General features: G+C 42.5%; 1 protein-coding gene across 1 annotated transcript; it reads left to right on the forward strand.

The window, feature by feature from the left end:
- Positions 1–462: 462 nt before the first annotated feature.
- Positions 463–25,668, forward strand: LONRF3 (LON peptidase N-terminal domain and ring finger 3). The gene is given in 13 exon segments (XM_088482894.1): positions 463–1,199; positions 12,723–12,841; positions 13,024–13,146; positions 14,416–14,565; positions 15,993–16,019; positions 16,021–16,222; positions 16,417–16,498; positions 19,320–19,434; positions 20,821–20,942; positions 23,504–23,662; positions 24,035–24,197; positions 24,394–24,543; positions 25,171–25,668. Coding segments are annotated over 13 exon segments (2,193 nt in total). The 5' UTR covers positions 463–574; the 3' UTR covers positions 25,327–25,668.
- Positions 25,669–26,485: the final 817 nt, after the last annotated feature.

Raw genomic sequence — 26,485 nt, forward strand, 5'->3', positions numbered from 1 at the left:
AGCTGGACACAAGTCTGCTTATATACAGTATATATATAATATATATATACATATATATACACTTATATATGTATATATATATAACTATATACACATATATATATATATATATATATATATATATGTGTGTATTTTATATATATATATGTGTATATATATAGATATATAAATATATCTATATATGTGTGAAAATGTATATAGTATGTAAGTCCTCCTCTGGCTCAAGATTTCTGTACTGTATGGGAATGGGGAGGCCCTGCCTATTTTGTCAGTTCCTGGCCCCACAATTTCTGATTGCAGCCCTGATGGTATGTCATCCAGACACCCACTACCTGACATTCCCATCACAGTGACACAGACAGAGCTGCAGCCTGTGGAACCCAGCGAAGTTGTGTAACACTGACAAGGCGTACGACCAATGAGAGTTGGCGGCACGGTCAGGTGATTCCGCTTTATATAACACTGGGTTGGCACTGGCTGTTATTAGCCTGGTACTGCAGGAATGATGGAGCAGCGCAGCCACCCGGGGGTGAAGTGAGCCGCGGTCACCACTCATTCATGATCACACGGAGGAATGATGGACACCCAGGGGGCAGACAGCAGCCTGATGCTGGAGTTTGCTGCAGAAGCCTTCCAAGCCAGAAACTTCCAGCTGGCGTGTGAGATTTATGAGCAGCAGGCACATCAGGCGGGGGTGGTGGACTGGGCGCTGCTGCTCCGGAGGGCAGATTGCCTGGCATGCTCTGGCCGACTGCAGGACGCCTTAGATGTGTACCGGAAAGCTGCTGCCCAGGAGAAGCTGTGTGCAGAGCAGCTGGACACTGTGCTTTCCTGCCTGGCAGAGCAGCTGCGGGGCAGAGAGGCGCTGCTCCTGACCCCAGCACAGGAAACCACGCCGGGGATCCTGAGCTGTAAGGAGTGCCAAGGCTGGCTGTGCGAGCCTGCTACCCTGCTGTGCGGGCACACGTTCTGCAAGAGGTGCCTGGAGAGAAGCAGCAGCCGCTGCAAGGTCTGTACCCTGCCTCAGGAGGGGGGCGCAGGGCATCACTACAGGATCAACGTGGTCCTGAGCAACATCATAAGCAAGTGGTTCCCGTGTGAGGTGCAAGCACAGCGGCTAAGGCAAGAAGGCAATGCCCTGTTCAAGGACAACAAGTGTGCAGAGGCTCTGGATAAATACAATGAAGCGATCACATTAGGTAATGTACATTTAATAGTGACACCTTATTGTGTGCTTCTGTTCCATTCCCCACAGTGATGGCATGTCTCTGCCAGCCTCACCCAGGGCACTGTTACCATGTGGCCACCTGCTGCCTGACCTGATGACTCTCTTCACGCTCATTAGCCCTGTTCCTTTGTGTGGTATTATAATGTTTTAGAGGCGGTGTGCTCCCTAAATACTATGCTATCACATTCTGGTACAGAGTATGTACAGATCATAAGTAAATACTTTAAGAAAAATTCACTTAATGTGTTCATATTATGATTGCAGAACACAAATGATTGTATGTGTCTGTTTGACATTGTTGATGATGTATGTGGAATGGGCATAACACACATTAGGCACAGCTTTTCAATTTTATTTGAATGCAATATGTTCATAATGTCGACATTTAATATGTTGACACCAGAATTTTTGCATATATAGCCTAACCTTAACCCTAAAAATCTGATGTCGCCATTTTAACTATGTCGCCATTTTTCTTGTTGATCATTTGCCCATGTCAACATTCTGATTGTCCCAATTTAGAACCTGTTGACATTCTGACCGATCCCCAATTGAAGCCATTTTTCCCCCTTGCACAATAGAATGCTAAAGATAACCTAGTAAAAACAGGAGGTCTGATAGATTATATAGTAAATATTGTACTTGTGTAAATACAGTACCATGATGGATCAGATTTTACCTTTCTAGACTATTTTTTCTCTGAGATCTGTTGATAGCAGAGTATTATTTTATTGTTGTGCTGTCAGACACTTTGCCAACTATTGTACTACATTACTGCCTCCCAGCACTGAGGCGCTGGGTTCAATTCCCACCATGACCCTAATGCTGGGTACACTCTGGACGATGTGTGTACCCAGCGGTCCGTACACACTGCACAATGTGCTGTACAACCGCCCGATATATCATTCCCAGCCCCATTCAGAACCATGGTGTCGGCCACCAGATCTGAAGATGCAACGAATGCGTGGGAGTGTGCAATAGTGCGTACACACTGGACGATGTGCACGATTTGTCGTGCCGATTCATCTCAAAATGCCAAATTGTCCAATATATCGTTTAGTGTGTACCCAGCTTAACTGTGTGGAGTTCGTATATTCTCCCCGCGCTTGCGTGGGTTCCTCCAGGTACTCTGGTTTCCACCCACAATCCAAAAATATACTGGCAGGTTAATTGGCACCTGACAAAAATTAACCGTAGTTTGTATGCGTGTGAGAATGTGTTAGGGAACATAGGCCCTCATTCAGAGCCGTACGCTCTGAGCAGAGCGCACGCTCTGAATGAGGGCCGGGCTCCATTTTCATGGAGCGTCCTCCTGGACGCTCATATAGCTGTGGGTCACCACCCACAGGCTATACGAGCGTGCATTGTGATGGTCGCGATGGTCGAGACCATCGCGACCATCGAATTTGCGAGCCGGAGCCTGCGGTTGAGGTTTTCAACCGCAAGCTCCGGAGTGATTTTGGCTCTATCAGAGCCAAAATCACTCCCACTGACATCACTAGTGATGTCAGTGGGCCGGCTTCTGACGGGAGGCGTTCCCGTGGGAACGCCCCCGTCAGGGAGGCACGCCCCCGGCACGCCCACCAAAGGGGGCGTGCTGTCAATCAACATTGACAGCACGCCCCCTTTGATCGGACACAACGAGCGAAGGACTTTCCTTCGCTCGTCGCGTCTGGCGCATGCGCACGACGGAGCTCCCTCCGTCGTGCGCATGCTCAGTCCATAACATCGACCCACTTGCGAGCGGACAGCCGCTCGCGAGTGGGTCTGAATCAGGCCCATAGATTGTAAGCTCCACACTGGGGCAGAGACTCATCTGAATGGGCATACATTCTCTGTAAAGCGCTGCGGAATATGTGTGCGCTATATAAAATATTTGGTAATAATAATATAATATTGTACTGCACAACATACTCTTTACCGTTTGCCCCTTGTAAGTGTAGCTATGTTGGGAATGTAGGTCAGGAGAGCAGAGTTGCATAACCAGGAAGAATATACTGTCTGCCAGTCCTCGCTGCCCCCTCCTCTCCCTTCTATGCTTGTATAACCACTGAGGTAACACAGAACTGGGTCAAATATTTGGAGCCTTTTCCATCAATAACTACAATTTTAAACATATCATTGCATTATTTTGTACAGTGTATACAGTAAAATTGTTACAACTTTAACTTAGACATTGTGAAACAAAGTTTGGTAGCTTTTATTGTATATGACAAAAACGAATTATGAAACGTATCTGCTGCTAAGGAAGTCTGTCAGAGCTCTTTGTAGATTCCTATAGTACAGGCTTAGGAAACCCGTGTCTCTCCAGATTTTTACCAATTACTGGTCTCAGCAAAGCTGGCATGCTGAGATTAGTAGTTCTACAATAGATGGAGAACCATAAGAGAGCCACATATGCTGTTAATTTAGTAGATTAAATGCAGTCTGTGTATAACTGACAATAAAGCTGCATATTAACAGGAGAGGGCCACAACAGTGGTGATCATGGTTGGGGTTTATGGGGCTACAACCCCGTCTGTGCTGAATTATAGGCAGCATTCGTTTGGCCCAGCTGTCACAATCCTCCTAAAATGTGCATGTATCACCAGCATACAGTAACTACATCATTGGTTGTGCACGCAGTAACTACACCATTGGATTGGTTATGCACATAATAACTACATCATTGGTTGTGCACGCAGTAACTACACCATTGGATTGGTTATGCATATAATAACTACATCATTGGTTGTGCACGCAGTAACTACACCATTGGATTGGATATGCACATAATAACTACATCATTGGTTGTGCACGCAGTAACTACACCATTGGATTGGTTATGCACATAATAACTACATCATTGGTTGTGCACGCAGTAACTACACCATTGGATTGGTTATGCACATAATAACTACATCATAGGTTGTGCACGCAGTAAATACACTATTGGATTGGTTATGCACATAATAACTACATCATTGGTTGTGCACGCAGTAACTACACCATTGGATTGGTTGTGCACATAATAACTACATCATAGGTTGTGCACGCAGTAACTACACCATTGGATTGGTTATGCACATAATAACTACATCATAGGTTGTGCACGTAGTAAATACACTATTGGATTGGTTATGCACATAATAACTACATCATTGGTTGTGCACGCAGTAACTACACCATTGGATTGGTTATGCACAAGGTAACTACATCATAGGTTGTGCACGCAGTAGCTACACCATTGGATTGGTTATGCACATAGTAACTACATCATTGGTTGTGCACGCAGTAATTACACCATTGGATTGGTTATGCACATAATAACTACATCATTGGATTGGTTATGCACATAGTAACTACATCATTGGTTGTGCACGCAGTAACTACACCATTGGATTGGTTATGCACAAGGTAACTACATCATTGGTTGTGCACGCAGTAACTACACCATTGGATTGGTTATGCACATAGTAACTACATCATTGGTTGTGCACGCAGTAACTACACCATTGGATTGGTTATGCACATAGTAACTACATCATTGGTTGTGCACGCAGTAACTACACCATTGGATTGGTTATGCACATAGTAACTACATCATTTGTTGTGCATGCAGCCTGGGAAGTGGCTATACAAACTAGTGGGATCACACTTCCCTACCTCTGTAGTCCGCCATCATCCCAAAAGTACTGATTTAATAAAAAACAAACACAGTATATTATAGATCACATATGTGGGAAATTGTGTGTGCGTGCGTAATTCCATGATATTATATATATATATATATATATATATATATATACCACATGGATGAGCTAAAATAGGGCCAATACACACACAGGCATACATAAATACTGTTTCTGCATGATTATCTCTGTTTAGTAACAGAGAAGTGTCTAATACTGTCCAATAATATACAAGGTTTTTTTACTATGAAAGAAATGATGCTGATGTATTGTAATGTGAAGGACACCCATACCAACATGTTACTATCAAATGCTGAGTTGTTTTGTTCCATCAATGGAGCTGTGGTTGCCATGGTAACATACGCTGTTTATATTTGCAAGTGTGAAATTGAGCTTCCAACTGAATCTTTAACAGTTCATGCTAATTTTCTTTTAGAACTACACATTTTACTATATAAAGATTATAAACTTGTAGTACAATTAATGGCATAGTAATTAGGATGATTGGAACTCATGCAACACATATAAATAACATTTTTCAGCCTGTTCTAATTACTGGAATGAATACTGTAGCAAAGTTATGTAGTCTATCAATAATCTCCCTCTTCCAAAATGGGTTTATGGGGTGATAAATGATGTTGTGTTTTTCAACCAGGGACCATGAAACATGGCTTTTTGGGTTACAATCTCACTTAAAAACAATTGTAAAAGCAAGGGAAGCTACAGATGTGTCCTTATACATCATTGCTGCAGTTGCGCCAAACGGCCCTTGTGGCGCTCCAGGTCCCGGGCGACTCTGCTAGCGCCAGCCATCTTTTTCATGTCTTTTTTGGCCGAAAATGCGTTTTATTCGCAATGTGATTCAACTAGGACGCACCAGGCGACTGTGCTGGTTAATTTCATATATGACACTATGGGCCTGATTCAGACCAGCTCGTAAGGGCCGGCCGCTCGCAGGTAATGTGGGCGTTTTTCTTTTGTCTCCTGCCACTCGCAAAGCTGTGGGAGCCCACCCACAGCTTGTGCGAGCAGCAAGGAGACTGTCGTGATAATCGTGACCATCGGCCTTGCAACGAGACCCTATGGTAGGGTCTCGGCTGCCGCAAGGCCGAGGTACTTCCTGCTCTAATAGAGCAGGAAGTCCACTACTGACATCAATTGTGATGTCAGTAGGTCCTCCCTCAAACGCCAGGCGTTCCTAAGGGAAAGCCTGCGTTTGGCCAACCATCCCCCCCTACCCGCCTACAAAACGGGGCGAGCTGTCACTATTGACAGCCGCCCTGTCTTGTAGCGAACCCTGTAGCGACTGAACTTCAGTCGCTCGGCGGGGATCGCAAATACGCATGCCGGATGCGGCGCATGCGCAGATCACTAACATCGAGCTGTTTGCGAGCGCTGTGCACTCGTGAGCGGCTCTGAATCAGGCCCTATATCTGTGTGCGACTGAGTCTGAATCTGTATATGAAATGCTACGATGCAGTGGCCGCAACTTTTTTCCACGCTAAGTTCCGATGTGCTTCGTATCAGCACAGTCTCCTAGTGCATCCTAGATTCATCACAAGCGAATAAGATGCAATTTCGGGCAAAAAAGACACAAAAAAAAGATGGCCGGCACTAGAGGACATGGCGGCACACCCGCGCCAAGCATCTCTCACAACATGGCGTATTTAGGCTAGATGTAGGAGGACACATCTGTATATATCCCTGTAATATCCTCTCTTTACATAAACTCATCTGAAATGAAATAAGAAAATATGTACTTACATCCACTCTCACAAACCTGACATGTCCCTAATGAAGAGCCCCCCTGGCAGAGAGAGGATATCCTACTCAGAGGAACTGGGGAGCGGAGGGAAGTACAGTTTTTCTATATTTACCTGACCACCAAAAATAACTATTTTGTGAATAGATCAATTCAGCTGTACAGAAAATGCCCAAGGCATGGGTTTGGGCACTGTTGGGTAACTGAGGATGGGCATTGAGAAATCCTGCTTTAGACTATACTTGCATTTAGAGTACCGGTTACTAGAATACTGGGCTACCTCTCTGTTACATTTCTCCCTGGAATTGGACACTATCAAGGACTACTTAATTATATAAATGGATATAGACTTCACTTTGCAGGTGACTATTCAGCTGAAATATATACTGTAATGGGAAAATTATAATTAGAATTTAATGAGCATCTTTCTTATTAATACCATTACTAGCGTAACATCATTAATGTGTTCAAGTATTGAATATAAAATATACGGACCACATGAGAGCACTTTTCTGATTAACAATTTAATTTAAATAGGCCAGCGAATTCCCAGTAGTAAACACATAATGTTCTTTCATTTACGTCTCTGTCTCATTCATACTAAAAGAGTTACACATTTATCTTGAATGGATGTTTCACTAAAACTGCTTTTTACTACAATATATACATAGGGCAGAACGGTAACGATGTGGCTTGTATTGCTGCATCACAGCATTGGGGCCATGGGATTCATTCTGAACAGGTCAATATCTAGAATATTCAGATTCCATAATATCTCTGGAGTCTGTATGTACTCAACAGATCCGCCTGTGTTTTAGCCTACAGCTCAAGAGGGGATGTGGTCAGAATGCCGACGCCAGAATCCCGACACCTGGCAGAATCTCGGCGCCAGCATCCCACCGGAATCCCGAAGGTAGCGGGTTAGGCACTAGGGGGAGGATTATGGTTAGTCACTAAAGGGGGAGGGTTAGATTTAGGGTGCTGGAAGGGGGAGGTTAGGTTTAGGCACTAGGGGGGGGTGGTTAGGGTTAGGCATCGGGGAGGGAGGGTTAGGGGTAGGAAGAGGGTGAGGATACCAACCAAAGTGTTGGTATTCTAACCCTGTCGGTATACTGGCGTTGGGATTCTGACCGCCAGGATCCCGAATGCCGGCATCCCGTACCCAACACGCTCAAGAGCATACTGGTAGGTTGATGTTAGGGTTTGTATGGAATGTTATACCGCTTTTATACCTAAAATCCGGGTATGACCCGGAGATTGGAACAGGGTTCCAAACCGGATCAGACCCCGAATTTAGCCAGCGCCAACCAGGATATTCCCGAGTCGGCGCCGTTCACATCGGAGCAGGTTCTGCAGTGACCCGGCTTTTCCGGCGTGGAAGTGGACGCTTGGAGATGTGTACTGTGCACTGCACCCCAGTACGCTATAGTACCCAAGAGCATGTGTGTAAAAGCGTTCTCCACACAGCTGTGAGGTGGTCAAAATTGACTGGAAATTAATGTTATTAAGGTTAATAATACTCTAGAAACAAAATAAGACCCAAGTTATGTGATTTTAGCTGTTTTGGCAAATCCAAAATCGGACAAGGAATCAGAGCCAAATCCAGCAAAAAATGCTCCGAGACACATCTCTTTCAGTGTCTGTGAAAGTGCAAATCCGCTAATTGACTCAACATTTTAGTATTTTAAAAAGACAAAAAAGTCAGATAGCGCAAACCAACCATTGTTAGATTGATGGAGTCAAATGAAATTTGCATAATTAAAAAATAAAAGCATTTATTACATACATATATAGGCGTCTTTATAATGGGTGCAAGGTGCCCAGGTGCACACAGGCCCCTGGGTCCAGGGGAGCCCACACCGCACACCCTGCATCCTTAGTTAATATACAGTACTTACCTCTCTGCAGATTTCGATGTGCTGCTCCCCAGCACTGGACCGGCGCTGCAGAGCAGCAAAAAAATCACCGGGAAAATGGTGGCGGCCATTTCCCAGTGATCTGCGCAGAAAAGATGTCCCCGGGAAAATATGTGCGGATGTCATTGTACCGGAAACCCGCGCATGCGCAGTACATTCTGGCATAAAGCCAGAAACTATCGCGCTCAGTGTGCTGACAGAGAGGAGGGGGCCAAACGGAGGCTGTACACGGACCCCATCCTCTCTTAAAACGTCCCTGCATACATACAGTCAGGTCCATAAATATTGGGACATTGACAGAATTTTCATATTTTGGCCTCTATTCACCACCACAATGGCTTTGAAATGAAACAAACAAGATGTGCTTTAACTGCAGACTTTCAGATTTAATTTGAGGGTAATTACATCCAAATCAGGTGAACGGTGTAGGATTTACAACGGTTTCTATATGTGCCTCCCACGTTTTAAGGGGCCAAAAGTAATGGGACAAACTAAACAATCCTAAATCTAACTTTCACTTTTTAATACTTTGTTGCAAATCCTTTGCAGGCAATTACAGCCTGAAGTCTGGAATGCATAGACATCACCAGACGCTGGGTTTCATCCCTGGTGATGTTCTGCCAGGCCTCTACTGCAAATGTCTTCAGTTCCTGCTTGTTCTTGGGGCATTTTCCCTTCAGTTTTGTCTTCATCAAGTGAAATGCATGCTCAATCGGATTCAGGTCAGGGGATTGACTTGGCCACTGCATAACATTCCACTTTTTAGCCTTAAAAAACTCTTTGGTTGCTTTTGCAGTATGCTTCGGGTCATTGTCCATCTGCACTGTGAAGTGCCGTCCAATGAGTTCTGAAGCATTTGACTGAATATGAGCATATAATATTGCCCGAAACACTTCAGAATTCACATCATCAATAAATACAAGGGAACCAGTTCCATTGGCAGCCATACATGCCCACCCCATGACACTACCACCACCATGCTTCAATGATGAGGTGGTATGTTTTGGATCATGAGCAGTTCCTTTCCTTCTCCATACTCTTCTCTTCCCATCACTCTGGTACAAGTTGATCTTTGTCTCATCTGTCCATAGGATGTTGTTCCAGAACTGTAATGGCTTTTTTAGATGTTGTTTGGCAAACTCTAATCTGGTCTTCCTGTTTTTGTGGCTCACCAATGGTTTGCATCTTGTGGTGAACCCTCTATATTCACTCTTGTGAAGTCTTCTCTTGATTGTTAACTTTGACACATATACATCTACCTCCTGGAGAGTGTTCTTGATTTGGCCAACTGTTGTGAAGGGGTTTTTCTTCACCAGGGAAATAATTATTTTGTCATCCACCACAGTTGTTTTCCGTGGTCTTCCGGGTCTTTTGGTGTTGCTGAGCTCTCCGGGGCGTTTTTTCTTTTTAAGAATGTTCCAAACAGTTGATTTGGCCACACCTAATGTTTTTGCTATCTCTCTGATGGGTTTGTTTTGATTTTTCAGCCTAATGATGGCTTGCTTCACTGATAGTGACAGCTCTTTGGATCTCATATTGAGAGTTAACAGCAACTGATTCCAAATGCAAATGTCACACCTAGAATCAACTCCAGACCTTTTACCTGCTTAATTGATAATGAAATAACGAGGGAATAGCCCACACCTGTCCATGAAATAGCTTTTGAGTTGATTGTCCCATTACTTTTGGCCCATTAAAAAGTGGGAGGCACATATTGAAACTGTTGTAATTCCTACACCGTTCACCCGATTTTAATGTAATTACCCTCAAATTAAATCTGAAAGTCTGCAGTTAAATCACATCTTGTTTGTTTCATTTCAAAACCATTGTGGTGGTGAATAGAGGCCAAAATCTGAAAATTCTGTCAGTGTCCCAATATTTATGGACCTGACTGTATATACTTCTACAACATTAAAATATCTAGCAAGCTTGCATAATTATACAAAATCACCATCAAATGTTATTCCTCTTGTGAGTTAATAAGATACATTAGTATAGTCCTGCTGGTCAAATACCAGTATTTCCTTAGATTCTGGTTTATAATGTTATCCAGACTTAAATATCACCTTACATGAAAGATTTAAGTTACTGCCTCTTGTACAATCCCGAATTCCCATACTGTATATATGTACTGGGTCTAGCAGGCTGAAAAAAAACATCAGACTGGTAGTTTGCAAATCAGTCAGTGGACTTGCACTCATTAATAGCCAAGTCTGCTTTCAGTGGTATTATACAGCGCCCTCTTACTGAGTGCACACTGCAGACATATATTACAGTCTCATGACAATCCAATGCAGCTCTTATTGGGGTCGACACATCCAATATGAAATACATCCAGCAGGAGCACACGCTGTATACCGGGTTTATGGTTGCCAAATCTCCGTGTTATCTGGCCGCAGCTCACTTTTGCTGTCAGCCAAATTCAATGTCAGCCCGTGTAAATGTTGTGTCTGCGGCTCTCACCTGCTATGAACCAGCCTTAGTGTCAGCAGGTCGCTGAGCGGTATATCCGCTAAATGGTCCAATAACTGTAGCCACTCAAAGTGCTTTGAGGGAATATTTTCTGGAGGTCAGTAATCCAAGTAGCTCACAAGTCCTAACGCGTTTCCTGGTGCTAACTTTTCTTCTCCTGTGACATGTCGTGGCAATGCTGTAGTAAGAGGAGCCATGGGGAAGGAAAATCTTAAATATATTCACATTGGAGAGGTTTCAACTGTTCATCTAACAGTTAATAAACAGGTGGAGTATAGAATCGTGTTGCAGATATCTGGCATAGGCACAGTTCTTCCAAATGGACATTAATGTTCAAATGATTGTGTACTAGTGAAGGGACCCGACATATGCCGAGTCATCTCAGCCTTCCTACTACTCCTCCCTGTCCTGTCTAGCCCCCTTCTCTATCCGCTGCTCTGTCCCGATCAACCCCCTCTATGCCTGATGCTCTGTCCTGTGCCCATATTTATGCCATTATAGGCGGCCTGGTGGCTTCTCCTCCTCTCCAACTAGGCTAGGATCTGTCCCGTCTCTCTAGTGGGAGCAATTGGAGGGGTGGCACGTGCCCTGACAGACCATAGCAGATTATTCTATAGATTGGGGTTGTACAGATATCACAGTGCAGATGAAGTATATTTTAACTAACCCTATCTATAACACTTGGTAAAGTTGGCTTTGTGGTAAAAACAAATTCAAATATCTTTGGATTATTAATTAACCAGGTTTGTGAACATTATCCAGATTCTGTTTCCATGACAAATACATAGCATTTCTCTAAAATAAGGATCTGTTCGTGATTATCAAAGAAAATAATGTAATTTATATTGTTCTAAGCTAACCCACAGCACTGTATATGATGATTAACAATATAATGACAATAAAAGAGGAGGTGACTGAGTCTGCTTGCTAGAATTTAATATCTATAATATGTAGATGTGGAAAATGAGGCATTATACAAAGTTACGTTTTCTACAATAAACCGTGTAAATTGCTATATTATTATCTATAGTAGCTTCGGTGTAAGCACAGTTTCTGGGTACCACAGGTTTCCATTCCTTTGTACAAGCAGTTTTGTGGGTAACACAAATATAAAGTAGGCGTCAGATGATATAGAGACGGGGCTGGCCCAGGCAGGATTTACTGAGCAGGAAACTAATATTAGTCAGTTCTAATAATCCAGGTTTCTAGCTGCCATTTCTGGATGAGCGGTTTACATGTTGATAGTAAATCTAATACTGAATAGATAATATTGCATCTGTTTCCACTTTTAATGCATTCAAAGAAATTCTTTTATTTAATAACATTTATATGGCGCAGACATATTCTGCAGCGCTGTATTTTGTTTGTTTGCCTAAGCACAAGAAGGGTGTGACAATGTGCTCATTACATCATACACACGGAGGATGCAGACATTTGCTGGGTGAATGACAGCAGAGTCTCTGACGTGATGTCACTGTTTCCATGTAAGGCGATATGTTCCACTGTCAGGAATGTTGATTCAGCTTTCAAATTGGCAGCTAACACTGTATGTAGGCCGGCGACAAGTTACTTCAGGCTACAAATCATTTATATCCACCCCTGAAAAATACATATACACAAACATGCTTTCTAGTGTTCCTTAGTTTCTGACTTTATTCTTGTTTATGTTTCAGTACCACTGGACCATTTACTGTATAGCAACCGAGCTATGATTCACCTCAGTCTAAAGTCTTACGAATTGGCACTAGAGGATGCGGACACTGCTTGCAAGCTGCAGCCATATTGGTTAAAAGTGAGTATGTCTAAAATATTGTTTTATATAATAACATATTACAATGTATACGTTTTTGCTGAATTGTGGTGATTTTCTTTGTTTGGAGGAGTTTGGCACATATTGGGAAAGGGGTGCAGTCTAAGCAGAATTCTATGGGCAGATCAGAGGGTCGTTTTAATGTGGCTCTTTATTTTATGTAGGGACATCTGAGGAAAGCACAAGCATTGGCAAACCTGGGAAAAACTGAAGAAGCTCTAAAAGAATTTATTTTCTGTCTTGCACTTGACTCGGATAATAACACTGCAAAATCAGAAGCTCAGAAGGTAACGTTAGCAATTGTGATGTATTATGTGTCTGATGCAACCATGCTTTATAGACTGCAATACTAATCCATTCAGTAGATTCATATAGTTTGCCTGAAAAGTTCTTTAAGCATTATGGGGTCTATTTACTAAGCAGTGTTAGGAGACAGAGTGAAAAGTGATAAGAAAGTGGTAAGGTGCCAGCCAAGCAGCTCCCAACTGTCATCTCACAGGCTGTGTTTGAAAAATGACAGTTGGGAGCTGATTGGCTGGCACCTTACCACTTTCTTATCACTTTTCACTCTGTCTCCTAACACTGCTTAGTAAATAGACCCCTATGTACTGGATCACAGAACTATATATCAATGATGGTGCAAGCCATAAGGCCACTTCAAAACTCTAAGGGCGGGATGCATGACTCATTGCCCCCCTTCGCATGCATGCCGGTGTCAGAAACGCCGGTATGCATTAAGAACGCTGTAAGAGCGGCTCTTTCCCCCTCTATGACCTAGAAGCCCCTCTGGCATCCTTCTGCGCATGGGCAGAAGGACGCATACGCCACAGGAGGTAATGGGAGGGATCCGATTGGATCCGTCTCTCAGCACTCCCGATAGAAGCCCATAGACTTCTATAGGGTAACCAAGCTCCGGAGTGCATCGCATTCCAGGGCTTGGTGCATATGAGAAATGCGGTCAAACCCTCATTTTCGGGGTTTGACCGCATTGCTCCCTTTGCTGCATCCTGCCCTAAAGACGAGATTTATCAAATCTTGGAGAGAGATAAAGTACTAACCAATCAGCTTCTGTCATTTTACAGGCTGTGCTTAAAAAAAAGGCAGTTAGAAGCTGGTTGGTTGGTACTTTATCTCTCGCTAAGATTTGATAAATCTACCCCATAGTTTGCTGTATGCATAATACTTTGCACATTTCCCTCGCAGTAATGCAATCGCTGTTTATACCTCAAATATCCAGAAGATTGAAAGAAGTGTTCCTGTTCCTTGCCGCAGAGGGAAGCCTAGGTTGTGAGAGGCTCATATGCTGCCAATGTAAAGTGCATTTAATACAAGGAAAGTATAGGCATGGCATCTGGTGTGTACTTAGGGAAAAGCAAATATTCACAAACTTGCTTCTGAAGGTGGTATTTTTCAACCTTGTTTTAATAGGTTCTGTCACAGAAAACATGTATGTAGGAATTTATTTTGTATTACATAGCTGTCTGTGGTCTATTAAGAACTTGAACCGATCTGCTCTATAATACTGAACCAGTAGATTCATTTTATTGTACCTACAGTTGTTGCTGGACCTGCTAAGTCCTGGACACAGTCAGGGAGACCTCCCAGATATTCTGCAAATGATGCCACATGCGTCCAGGTTAAAGGGATGTCTTATGACTTCACTAAGCAACTCCAACCCCAGCAGTAACACACAGAGGTTGTATAGGGTAAGCTACATATTATTTATTTTGTGGTAGATCTTAAATTGTTGCTTCTATGGCAGCTGCACAGGTGTTGTCTCCATGTACCATGGCTCATTGCTACACTAATGATTATTAGTAAAGTAAAGTGAGAAGAGAGGCAGTGGCAAACGCAGGATTTCTAGAGGGGAGTTTCCAAATGCTTGATTTTAGAGTGAGTGTGGCCTGTCCATGAAGAGGGTAGAATTAGCACTTAACCAGCTTTAATATGCGTCATACAAAGTGTTTTGTGTGTCATAATTCCAGCATATACAGGACCAGCGATCACAGTAAGCCATTATATGTGTCATACATAGTGTATTATGTATCATAATTACAGCATATAGAGGACCAGCAATCACAGTAAGCCATTAATTGCGGCAGTAGGTCCAATCCTGCCTGAGCTGAATGTTTTTATTTTAGATGTGAGCACTATTCCAGGGCATGGGAGCAAGTCCGGGATTCTGGGGGAGCAGCAGAAGAATCTAGCACTGCCGTGGACATATATACGTACATATTGGGCTCTATAGCGGTGCATCCCTAACAGTGAATGTTTTCCAGATCTCCTAGTTGGTGCATACATGTTAAAAGGGTATGCAGTCGGGAAACCGGCTGCCTTAATACCGACAGCCGGCTTCCCGGCTGCTTTATCTCGGCGTGGGATAAATGACCGGCGTCTATATCTAGACGCCTGTCATTTACCCAATGCCGTTAGACCGGCGCCCGGCATCCCGATCGAAGGGATGCCGGGCGCTGCGAGCAGACAGCCACGAGGGGGGGGGGGGGGGGGAGGGTTAGGTTTAGGGCACCCGGGTGGGACTTAGGGCTAGGCACCCCCCCGGGAGGGTTAGGTTAGGGGAAGAGGGGTTAGGGTTAGGCACCCCCGGGGGGAGGTTAGGGTAAGGGAATCGCTGCCGGGAATCGAACTGCCGGCCATGCGGCAGCTGGGATATCATACCGATTCCATTAAAAGATACGCAGGTGGTGCTAATTATTTCATTTGTGATACTGTGAAGAACATGCAGCACTTTTGAAACTCGATTACATTACTATTTCTATTGTGGTCATGGTGTGGGATGGGGAGGGGGCTTCCAGGCAGATGGAAACCCCCCCTGCGTTTGCCTATGAGAGGGAAGAGATATTAAACTGGAATGAAAGGAAAATAGATTATGATGGCTGGAGTATTGCTAAGGAGAGACAGAGAGAGAGATAGGATGATTACAGTGAAATAGTTAAGATGGGCTGTAAAGGATGATTGTAAGAAGAGCAGGAGGTAAAGAAGAGAGATAGAGGAAACCAAAATGATGGCAAGCAGAGTCTCAGGAGAAATAATTAGGCCCTAACAATTAACAATGAAAGATGAGAATGAAGCACAAATTAGATTTTTTACACTAGATTTTCCTTTTCCTGGACAGGTTAATGTAGAATATAAAAAAAAAACGAAAATATCCTGAGCAAAATGACCTCACAAGATGCAGCACTCTATGGAAATTATCACAGACTCCAGATAATAAAGATGAAGTGGAAAGTAAACAGGCCCTGGAAGCAGAGTCATCACTGAAAATCCCTCCGAGGTGCAACTTACTGAAGAGAAAGTTGTGCTCAGATGAAACAATCGAGTTAAGGAGCAAACTCCCGAAAACAGGTGAGGAGTCAGCACCTAGTCAGCATGGAGATACACGCATAGAACTCACCCGGCAAATGTACTTTCTTAGAAATATGTTTCCTGATGGAACGATGAGCCCAGTATGACAGCCATTACTGAGGATTCATATATCATTTGCATACTAGTATAGGGAACTTTATTTCACTCAGTGTATTTTTTTCATTGTATTGTAGCAGATGCAGCAGCAGCTGAGGGTACAGACAAAGTCTCCTCATTTGTGGACCCATCAGATCTGGACTGTTCGCTATGTATGAGGTATTAATTAATTTATCATGACATCCTATCAGTGTTTTTTTTTCCATTTTCCACACATTGGGCATTACACATCCCCACCCTATATGTGATACAGCTGAACACTTTTTCTTGAATTCACAGTGAGATGTACATGTATAGTACAGCATATTAGCTACAACACAGGAAAACACACAACATATAATAATAATAATAAATAATGGGGAATACTATTATAAATTTAGGAGTCAAAAGAACAATTTTGTGATCAATGGGTGTTTATACGCCCAGATCTATACATCACCCGCAAAGAGGTGCAACTTTCAAAAATATAAATGGGATTTTAGGCCCAAAGGGGCAGATGGGAGATATGCATTAGGTAAGAATATGCATTATTCTAGATAATCCTTTATTCCACTGAGACCCATACATACAAAAAGCTTTCATACAAATACAGATGTGTCTACATACACCTATCCTCAAATCGCACCAAATAGCCCCATTTAGCACAGACTTTGCTACTTAACCACGCCAAAATACTAATCCCATGTACCTAGGGCCTGATTCAGACTTGGGAATAGAGAGAGACATAGCACTTAACTGTGAACCTGAACAAACCATATTGCAATGCAAGGGGTGTAAATACGTACATTTTTTTACATGTGGGGTAAGTACTGGCTGCTTTTGCATGTAGCCCACAAATACTGCATAGGTTTATTATTACTCAACAATTTAGATGTCAGTTTGGACACACTCCTCCCAAATTTAAATCTCTCTGCACATGTTAAATCTGCCCCACCTGCAGTGCAGCATGGTTTCACCAAGATGATCAGCTGAGAGAGAGATCTCTCTCTATTCCCAACTCTGAATCAGGCCCCTAGTACGCTATAAACAAACTAAGATGAAAAATTGAGGCAAAAGTGCACAATCCAGGTTTAACAGACAAATGACAGGTCTGGAAGGAGTGACTCGCGCATGCATCCATATACTTCACCAGCGGCTTTATACCAATTCCGTTGCTATAAAAAGCCTGATCCTAAGCACCTAGTACACTATCTACACAAACAGAGGAAAAAGTAGCACAATGAAGGAAAAAGTAGCAAAATTAAGAAAGTGCACAGCATGGAATCACGTCAAATGGTGCAAAAGGGATAGATATATGAGGACACATCTGTATGTATTGATAATTACACATATGTATTTATATGTACATACTGTAAATAGATGGAAAATATATGGACGAGAGATGTGTAGCCTGCACTTCTCCGGAGCCTGGTATTATTAGATAGGAGTCTAATGGGTTTGGGTATGGAATGGGGAGTAGGCTCTGTTGTGTATAGGTACCAAGTCTCTACAGGTTATTCCAGGATAAAAAATGGGGGTAGGGGGATACCTAGCACACACCCGTACGGTGTGTTCCCAAATGTGGGGGGATTGGTAAAGGGGAATTTGGGTGAGTGTGGGTGTACAAAGAGGCACACACTACACAGTTCAGTCACCCCTTAGCTCACCACCCAACACCCCCTTTTCCAATCCTCTCCCCTCAGTCGCACACACCAAATGGGTGAGAGCTAGGTTCACCCCTCCCATTTTTTATACTGTACAGATTTTATAGAATCAACAGATGTTACATTTATAATGTATTCCATTACATGAGTAGAGGGTGGGGAAGCTCACATCTGTTGCAGTAATAATGGATCTATTTACTAAGCCTTGGATGGCGATAAAGTGCACGGAGTTAAAGTACCAACCACCCATCTCCTAACTGTCATTTTCCAAACACAGCCTGTGACATGGCAGTTAGGAGCTCATTAGCTGGTACTTTATCTCTGTTCACTTTATCTCCATCCAAGGCTTAGTAAATAGACCTCAAAGTGCACAGTGTGATACTGTGAGGGTCATTTATGAAGCACAAAACCTTTGCTGCACAGTACAATAGTAGCTTCGGACTTCTCATGCTCCAGGAGCACTGGTTCCTAGGTTGCTGCCTAAGCACATAGATTTACAGCTCAAGATAACAGCCTTTGGGGAGGAGCAAATGTTTGCATAGACCAATCGGAAGAGTTGAGCGAACAAAAAGGCGTTCCTAGCAGAGTACAGAGAAGGCACACCAGCGAGCTTCATAATGGATAGTGCAGAAGCAACATTTCTTTTTGCACAGCGAGAATATTGAAATGAATTAAACGGGTGGAAGGGGCACATATTTAGGGTATTCCTTACAGTGTGGAAGGTGCAAGGTTTTTCACTCAACAAAAGTACCTGAATTTTGCAGCAGCTCAGGGCTGGCGGCTCAAAGTCTCATCCTGTTCTTAGATGAGACCCATGTACCTCAGTGTTGCACTTCAGTAGAGAAGAGCATTTCCTGCACTGTGAATTAAAGCTTCACACATACACCAAATTACCAACGTAAAAAAAGACTGCTCCCATGACCATCACTCTTAGAAATAATTAATTTAAGCCATGAATGAACAGAAACAAGTCTGCAATCCAAACTGGAATTAACCCAGTTCTACATTTCAGGCAATACAAAACGTTCACAGTCAAAAAAGTATTTAGCTAATATTAGTAATTAGTGCTCTATGTGCTATCATAGTGATTCTTACCTGCTTTTTAATACCTAAAATTGCTACAGTATATAACAACCCTGTATCCAGGTTAGAGTATGTAACATGTATAGTATAGGGCTAGGCCTTATTGGCACACAGAGGTCTCACTCATTCCATAATTTCCAATCTGAATAGGAGTAGAATACAGAAAGGGCTAAATTGTTCTGCAGATACAGCTATGATCCACTCATTTTATTCTCTGGTTGTAAGACATTGTTATTTACTGTTTTTGGACTCAGGTTGCTGTATGAACCAGTTACCACTCCCTGTGGACACACGTATTGCCTCAAGTGTCTTGAACGATGTCTGGACCACAACCCAAAGTGTCCATTATGCAAAGAAGACTTGTGTGAGGTGGGTTAGTATTGTGGTTATTTAGCGGTTCTCATGCCACTGTATGCCATTCAATTAGAAGGTCTTATACAAACCTTAAGTTTACTGGACTATGAATGGTTACATCTGCAATTGCTGTCAAACACAGTGCGGCTAATGCAATAACTACATGAAGGATATAAGATGGGTGCAAGTTAGGTAGAGCAGGAGCACAGTGGTTAGATGTATAGGTTCTGACTCGTTCACTTTGTTACAAGTCTGCATGAAGCCATCTTCTGACTGCGAGTACATCTCCATGATGACTGTGAAACTCTCTTATACTGACAGGTGGGTGTTCACTGTGGGCCTGATTCAGAGCCGGACGCTCTTTAAGAACGCTCGCTCTGAATCAGGGATTTTTTTTTTTGTAGCGGCCTCCTGGCCGATTGCTAAGCTGTGGGTGACTTACCCACAGCTTTTGCGAGCGGCCAGGTGATGGTCGCGACGAGACCCTTGTGGTAGGGTCTCGTCCGTCGCAAGCCCCAGAGAGCTTCCTGCTCTAACAGAGCAGTGATGTCAGTGATGCCTCCCACAAATGGTAGGCGTTCCTTCGGGAACGCCTCCATTTGTGTAGCCTCCCTGCCTACAAAACGGGACGAGCTGTCAATCAACATCGACAGCCGCCCCTTTTGTAGTGAGTCCCGGAGCGAGATCTGAATCAGGCCCTGTGCTCATAACAACTGAGACATCATCAGACTGGAGGAAGTTTGATAGGCTGCTGAATGATCCTAACAATTTATTGTCACAGGATAGCACATACAGTAACTACAGCTGATGTACAGTATATAATGGTCAAAGACATTATAGCAGGAAATACAGTGAGGGAGATACATCTTTATATCTACTTTTGTTACTAATTGTGCACTGGAGTTAGTTTCGTACTCAGGCTGTGCTATTAATATTCTATTAAAGAGCAAGTATTAACACTACCTGATGGTACTATATATCAAAAGCTGAATAATATACACTTAAATATGTCTGCCATGCTCCTCTACAGCAGACATTCACAGTGATGTCACAGCAGCTCAAATTACTGGATTCTTAGCTTTTTGTCCTGAATCAGACCCATCAGGACATAGCTCTAAAGAGGTGGGAGGAATCCCAGCTCTCTGTAGTGGTTTTGGGAAGTAATTAACCTTTATATCAAAGCTGTTGTGCAATGTTAGGTAAACAGTGAACAATGAATTTTGCTCTTATGGTTTAGATCTGAATATTTACATTTTTTGATTTAGTAGTCAGGATATATGCATATTGAGTATTATATCAAATGTAAAATCTTTCTCAGTCTATCAGCTGCACTTCTTTTACAACTGGTCAATTTACCAATTGGGTTCCCATTTATTTTGAGACATGTTAATATGTTTTCAGTACCTGGCCATGAGAAACTTTTGTAAAACAGAACTGATGGAGGACCTAACATCCATCTTCTTCCCTGAGGAGCTTAAAGAAAGGAGAACAATCTATGAAGAGGAGATAGCAGAACTCTCTAAGTAAGTTACATACACATTAATGCACAAACATTGACCCATAAAGCTACCTGCTTATGTCAGCCAGCTTTTATTGTATTAAAACTTAAGGTGCATACACACGAGACGATATCTTTGAACGATATGAACGATAATGATATCGTTCAATGATATATCGTTCATTTAGTTCCGTGTGTATGCAATGAACGACCTACAATGCGCGCTACCGCTGGATGATAACGATATCCTCCATCTTCCATGCATGCAGGCCAACCTGGACGATATCGTTAATTTTCCATATGGGGGAACGATCGTTGGTCGTTGATGATATCTTTGGTGTGTGGATGAACAATATTGTTCATCCAGCACACCACGAATTTCAAGGGAGATCGTTCAGCGATATCGTTTGCTGAACAGATCGTCCCTTGTGTACTCAGCATTATTTGCGGCATACGAAGTAACAGCAGGGGCGGGTATGTATTCAGAGGACATACAGACCAGCCCCCTTACAGCTAATAACAGACATTGTATGGAAAAGACCTTAACCAGCGATTAAGAGAATGTATATAAAAAATATATTTTATTGTATTCTAATAAATCTTATACAGGATCTGTCCTAATACATCCTTCATACAAATATATTAATAGCAAATACAAGAAAAAAAATCAGATAAAATAAAGAAATAAAAAAATATTGTAGATAGATATAACATATATGAAAAAGTCAATACACATAATACAGTAAAAAGTACATGCAATGCCGCAGCCAATTGGCTATCTACTGAGACGCTGTAATCGGCTGCGGTGTGCATATAGTCGCACCATGGAGCAGACATAGGCCACACCATTGAACACATACATGCCTACCCTCCCGGTTTTCGCGGGAGGCTCCCGATTTTTCGGGTAACCCCCCGCACCCCCAGAAGGGTAGGCATTTCTCCCGCATTCTGCCCACTTCCTAGTGAAGTGGGCAGAATGAGAATACCCGCAGCGATCGCGGGTCTCCGTGTAGGGGGCGGCGCTTAAAACATGATTCTACATGAATCATGACATTTGGCCCCGCCCCCTATGCAAATTCTAGCCTATCACGGCAATTTTACCACGAGGGGGCGGGGCTTAATGGTGCGAATCGTCAGGCCCCGCCCCCATCACCCCCCTCCTGCTTCTCTTACCCGGGCTTCTCCCGGGAAGAGATCTGCAAAGGTAGGCAACTCTGATTGAACATCATGGTAACCCTATGGTTGCTCAGAATGTCCTACAGCACATGGCACCATTGCCAGTGGACCTACGTCTTCCGACGCAGTCCCTTCCATGGGACATGCCCACCGATGAAAGCCACCACCCAGGAACGCCTATCGGAAGTGCATGGATCTCCATGTAATTCCGATCTGCGTCCCCGGTGGTAACCATCGGGAGGCATACGCAATGTGCCTTGGACGCATGTGCAGATATAAAACATCAGATGCTTGAGTACACCCCTGAATCAGGCCCTGTATCTGATAACCTATACATTTTAGGCTCCCTTGGAATTAATATATTTTTATATGAAAACATTCCACCAAAGTAAACAATTACTTAAAACTTTGAATGTCTTTAGTAACACACATGAATTAACATATATTTTAGGTATTCTGCACACCAGATAACCACTAGGTCCTATGTGCAAAGGCTTTTATTTCAATCTAACAGAACAAGAACTACATCACTGTGTAATGCAGCCTGTCATCAGCCTTCTGCTTTGTTTGTTTGTGTATTATAAATGCAGCATGCTCTACTTTTCAATGATAATGATATAATGTTCCAGTTTGTACATTTTAAAATAATAAGGCTGTAGAAAATGTCATTAAAACACAAATGTCAATCTATCCATTTTAAAAAATCAACTTATAATTTGTTGTGCTTTTGTGTGCTAATTATACGTCCATGTGCGCTCTATAATGTGAGGGCAGTGGTTCCCAAACTCGGTTCTCAAGGCACCCTAACAGTCCAGGTTTTCAGATATCCATGCTTGAGCACAGGTGACCTAATCAGTACCTCAGTCAATTTGATTTAACCACCTGTGCTCAACCATGGCTATCTTTAAAACCTGTACTGTTGGGGTATCTTGAGGACAGAGTTTGGGAACCCCTGTGTTAGGGTGTCAATAACAGGTTTGAATATGTAACATAGGGGCAATAGTATGCATAAGAAACTTTATACATACCTTTACACTTAAGTTATGTGTATTATATGCATTTCAAGTAGAAATGTTTACATTCATGTTTGTGGCTTTCAAAAAGGTTGCTGTAGATTTTGTCTCTAATTTTGAATTGAGATCACTTTAGGGACAGAAACTGTAGTACAATATTGAATTGTAGCAAGCCAAATGTAGTAGTAATCTAAAAGATATTGACATCCACTCATGCAATGCCCTATTTGGCTTTTCTTGCCCCACTGTTGCCATGCCTTCTTGCGTATTGCGTTAAATAGTGCAATTTGACCAGGCTTATCCATTCCATTTAAAGCTAGTCGCTTGAATTTTTAAGTTGGGTCATCTATTCTTGTACTAGATGTATTAATTTATTCTGTTTTTCTTCTCCTTTAAGCTTGAACAAAAATGTGCCCATATTTGTGTGTACGATGGCTTACCCCACAGTTCCATGCCCACTGCACATATTTGAGCCTTGTTATCGCTTGATGATTCGTAGATGCATGGAAACTGGCACAAAGCAGTTTGGCATGTGTATCGGAGACTCTTTGAAAGGGTGCGTAAAGTGATGTATTAGATTTATGTGGATTATAATCACAGCTGCACAATTACATACCCCGTCCTAAATCATAGCTGTTTTTGTACATTTTCTCCACAGGATTGCTATGTTTTTTTTTGTTATCCATTGTAGCTACCCTTGCGCAGGCTCACTTTAAAGTAGTTGCCATCAGTCCAATGACACTAGTTCCCAGATTTTAGAGGACTGAGGGACCTGTCTACCTACTTAATCTTAAATTACTTGAACCCATATTTCATCTTTATTTCAGCTTTGTGACCAATTATTCAGTTTTAAATTACTTGTTTTTAAATAATACACCACTGTTTAGAGAAATACTTGAATTGTACAACATATTTCTCCCCATTGTAGATTTGCAGATTATGGCTGTATGCTGGAGATCCGGAATGTAGAGTTTTTCGCAGATGGTCGATCAGTTGTAGACAGTATTGGAAAGAGGAGATTTAAAGTTAATCAGCACAGCCAGCGAGATGGCTATAACACAGCTGATATTGAGTACATTGAGGATGAAAAGGTAAATATATCCCTTAAGAGCCAATGCCACATTAGCCTTGACCTTGCCCTTTCCCGGATCTTAAGTCTGAAAGGGGTATTAGATGGTATGCAGAATGGCAGGAACGTTCCAACTATTAGGAGAAAATATAACAATGAATGTACCACTTGAGTTTTTGCACCAGTGTGTGAAATAATATGTATACCTTGTCCTGCAGGTACAGGGAGACAATTATGCAGAGCTGCTCACGTTACATGATTCTGTGTACGATCAGGCATACACCTGGTTTAACACTCTGAAGCCAGCATTAAAAAGTCGCATTCTGAGTCATTTTGGACCTATGCCTGCTAAGGAGTCCGATTTACAGGTAAAATGCTCAAAAAAGCACATTCTCTATGTGTAAGAGATTTTTAACTGCAAGTTTTCAACACATTGCAGATTACTACTACATTTATCCCAGCAGCAGTATACAAGCCATTAAGCCCTAGCTCAGTGGTTCCCATGCTCGATCCTGAAGCCACCCTAACAGTCCAAGTTTGGTTCAGGTGACTTAACTAGTACCTCAGTCAGTTTGATTATACCATCTGTGTACAAGCATGGCTATCCTTAAAACCTAGACTGTTCGGCTGCTTTGAGGGCTAAGTTTGGGAAACCCTGCCTTAGCTATTCACCAAATACAGTGCCTGGTATGGTTCTAGTGGCTATGACCACCCCCTTTACTTCCTCCAATTCCTGTTCTATGGTTTACCTGGCAGAATCTCTCTTACTCCATATATAGAGTGTAAAATGGGAATCTTCTGCAGCACACAAGAAGACTGTAATTATAGCTAAGCACAAACCTTTCCTCTCAGAGCTGAGAATAGCAATTTATCACTCAGCTGGGAAAAGGTTATATTTCCACAATAGTCTGCTGGACCTGATGTGTGTCTCATTAAATTGTTAACATTGCGTAGTCAGGATTATGCGGATTTACATAAGCCATTGTCTTTTCTAGGTAAACCCCAATGGTCCTGCCTGGTGCTGGTGGATTCTAGCTGTTCTTCCCCTTGAGAGCAGGGCACAGCTGCCTTTTCTCGCTATGACATCGCTGAGAGATCGCTTGACTAGCATTCGACGCATCCTGCTCTTCATGTGTCATGCACGCAGATGATAAAGCCATTGTGCTCATTCCATTCCATCATGTGCATACATATTGTACATGCCAGAGATGTCTGTCACATTACCTACTACAAGGCCTCAGTCCTACCAATTAACTTATTTGCGAGTGTTTGTTTCTTTTAATTACTTTTTGTTTCATCTGATGAATGAAAACAGTGCAAACCCTGGATGCCTTTTATAAGAGATGCAGTATACAGATATTTGATTTTTGAGCATCCCATTTTGATAAAGTTTTGTTATACAAAATCTGCGTTTTTACAGATTTGTACAGATTTGTGATCATTTACATGTAATAATTTATTTTTTTCATCGCCATTTTTCCTGTTTTTATGATTCCTTGGGAAAAAATAAATTAAATAAAAAATGTTGCTAGCTGCTATATTTATTTCCTTTTATTAGGGATTTGTTTTCATAATAAAAAAAATCAATCTCCACATATACTTTGTATACTTTGCGTATTGAATAAACACATTTGTATGGGAGAACATTTCAGGAAGTACAGAAAAATCTCCAGTGTATGAGTAATACTGACAGTAGGATACGTGTATAATAGGAATCAGTATGTAATGCCAGCGGCTATTTAGCCGCCGGATCAAATACCAACAGTGGCAGCCCGGCGGGTCGAAATCTCGACAGCTGAAGGTAAGTACCCTAACCCTCCCCTCTCCCCTTCCTAACCCTAACCTCCCCCCATTAGTGCCTAAACCTAAGACACCCGGCATATTTTCATTCGGTATGCTGGGTGTTGGGATTCCGTAGTGGGGCTAATGATAGGATGTAAGTGTCGGGATATCGGCGGGCGGGATAGCGTCCGCCAGTATCCTGACTGTATCCTGTATAATATACTGTATCATTGCCGTGATCATGATACAACTGGCTAGATACAAAAATGGTCCTGTTTACTTTTCTTGTGTCTTGGGTGTTTACAAACCATGTCTTTTGAACAGCAAAACTCATATAGGGGGAGGGGGTGTCATAGGGCATGAGCATGTGAGTGCTCTAAATACTACTTATGGGCATATATGCTCCCAATGCTTCATACAGCATCAAATCTAAGGGGGAAATTCAAGTAGAAGTGATGGTTGGGAAGTGTCGGAGAAACAGTTGAGTCACTGGCATCTCAAGACCATCAACATTGCACATATGGGGAA

Source organism: Taudactylus pleione, unplaced genomic scaffold, assembly GCF_031769625.1.
Source record: "Taudactylus pleione unplaced genomic scaffold, aTauple2 ptg000296l, whole genome shotgun sequence".
Taxonomy (NCBI): Eukaryota; Metazoa; Chordata; class Amphibia; order Anura; family Myobatrachidae; genus Taudactylus; species Taudactylus pleione.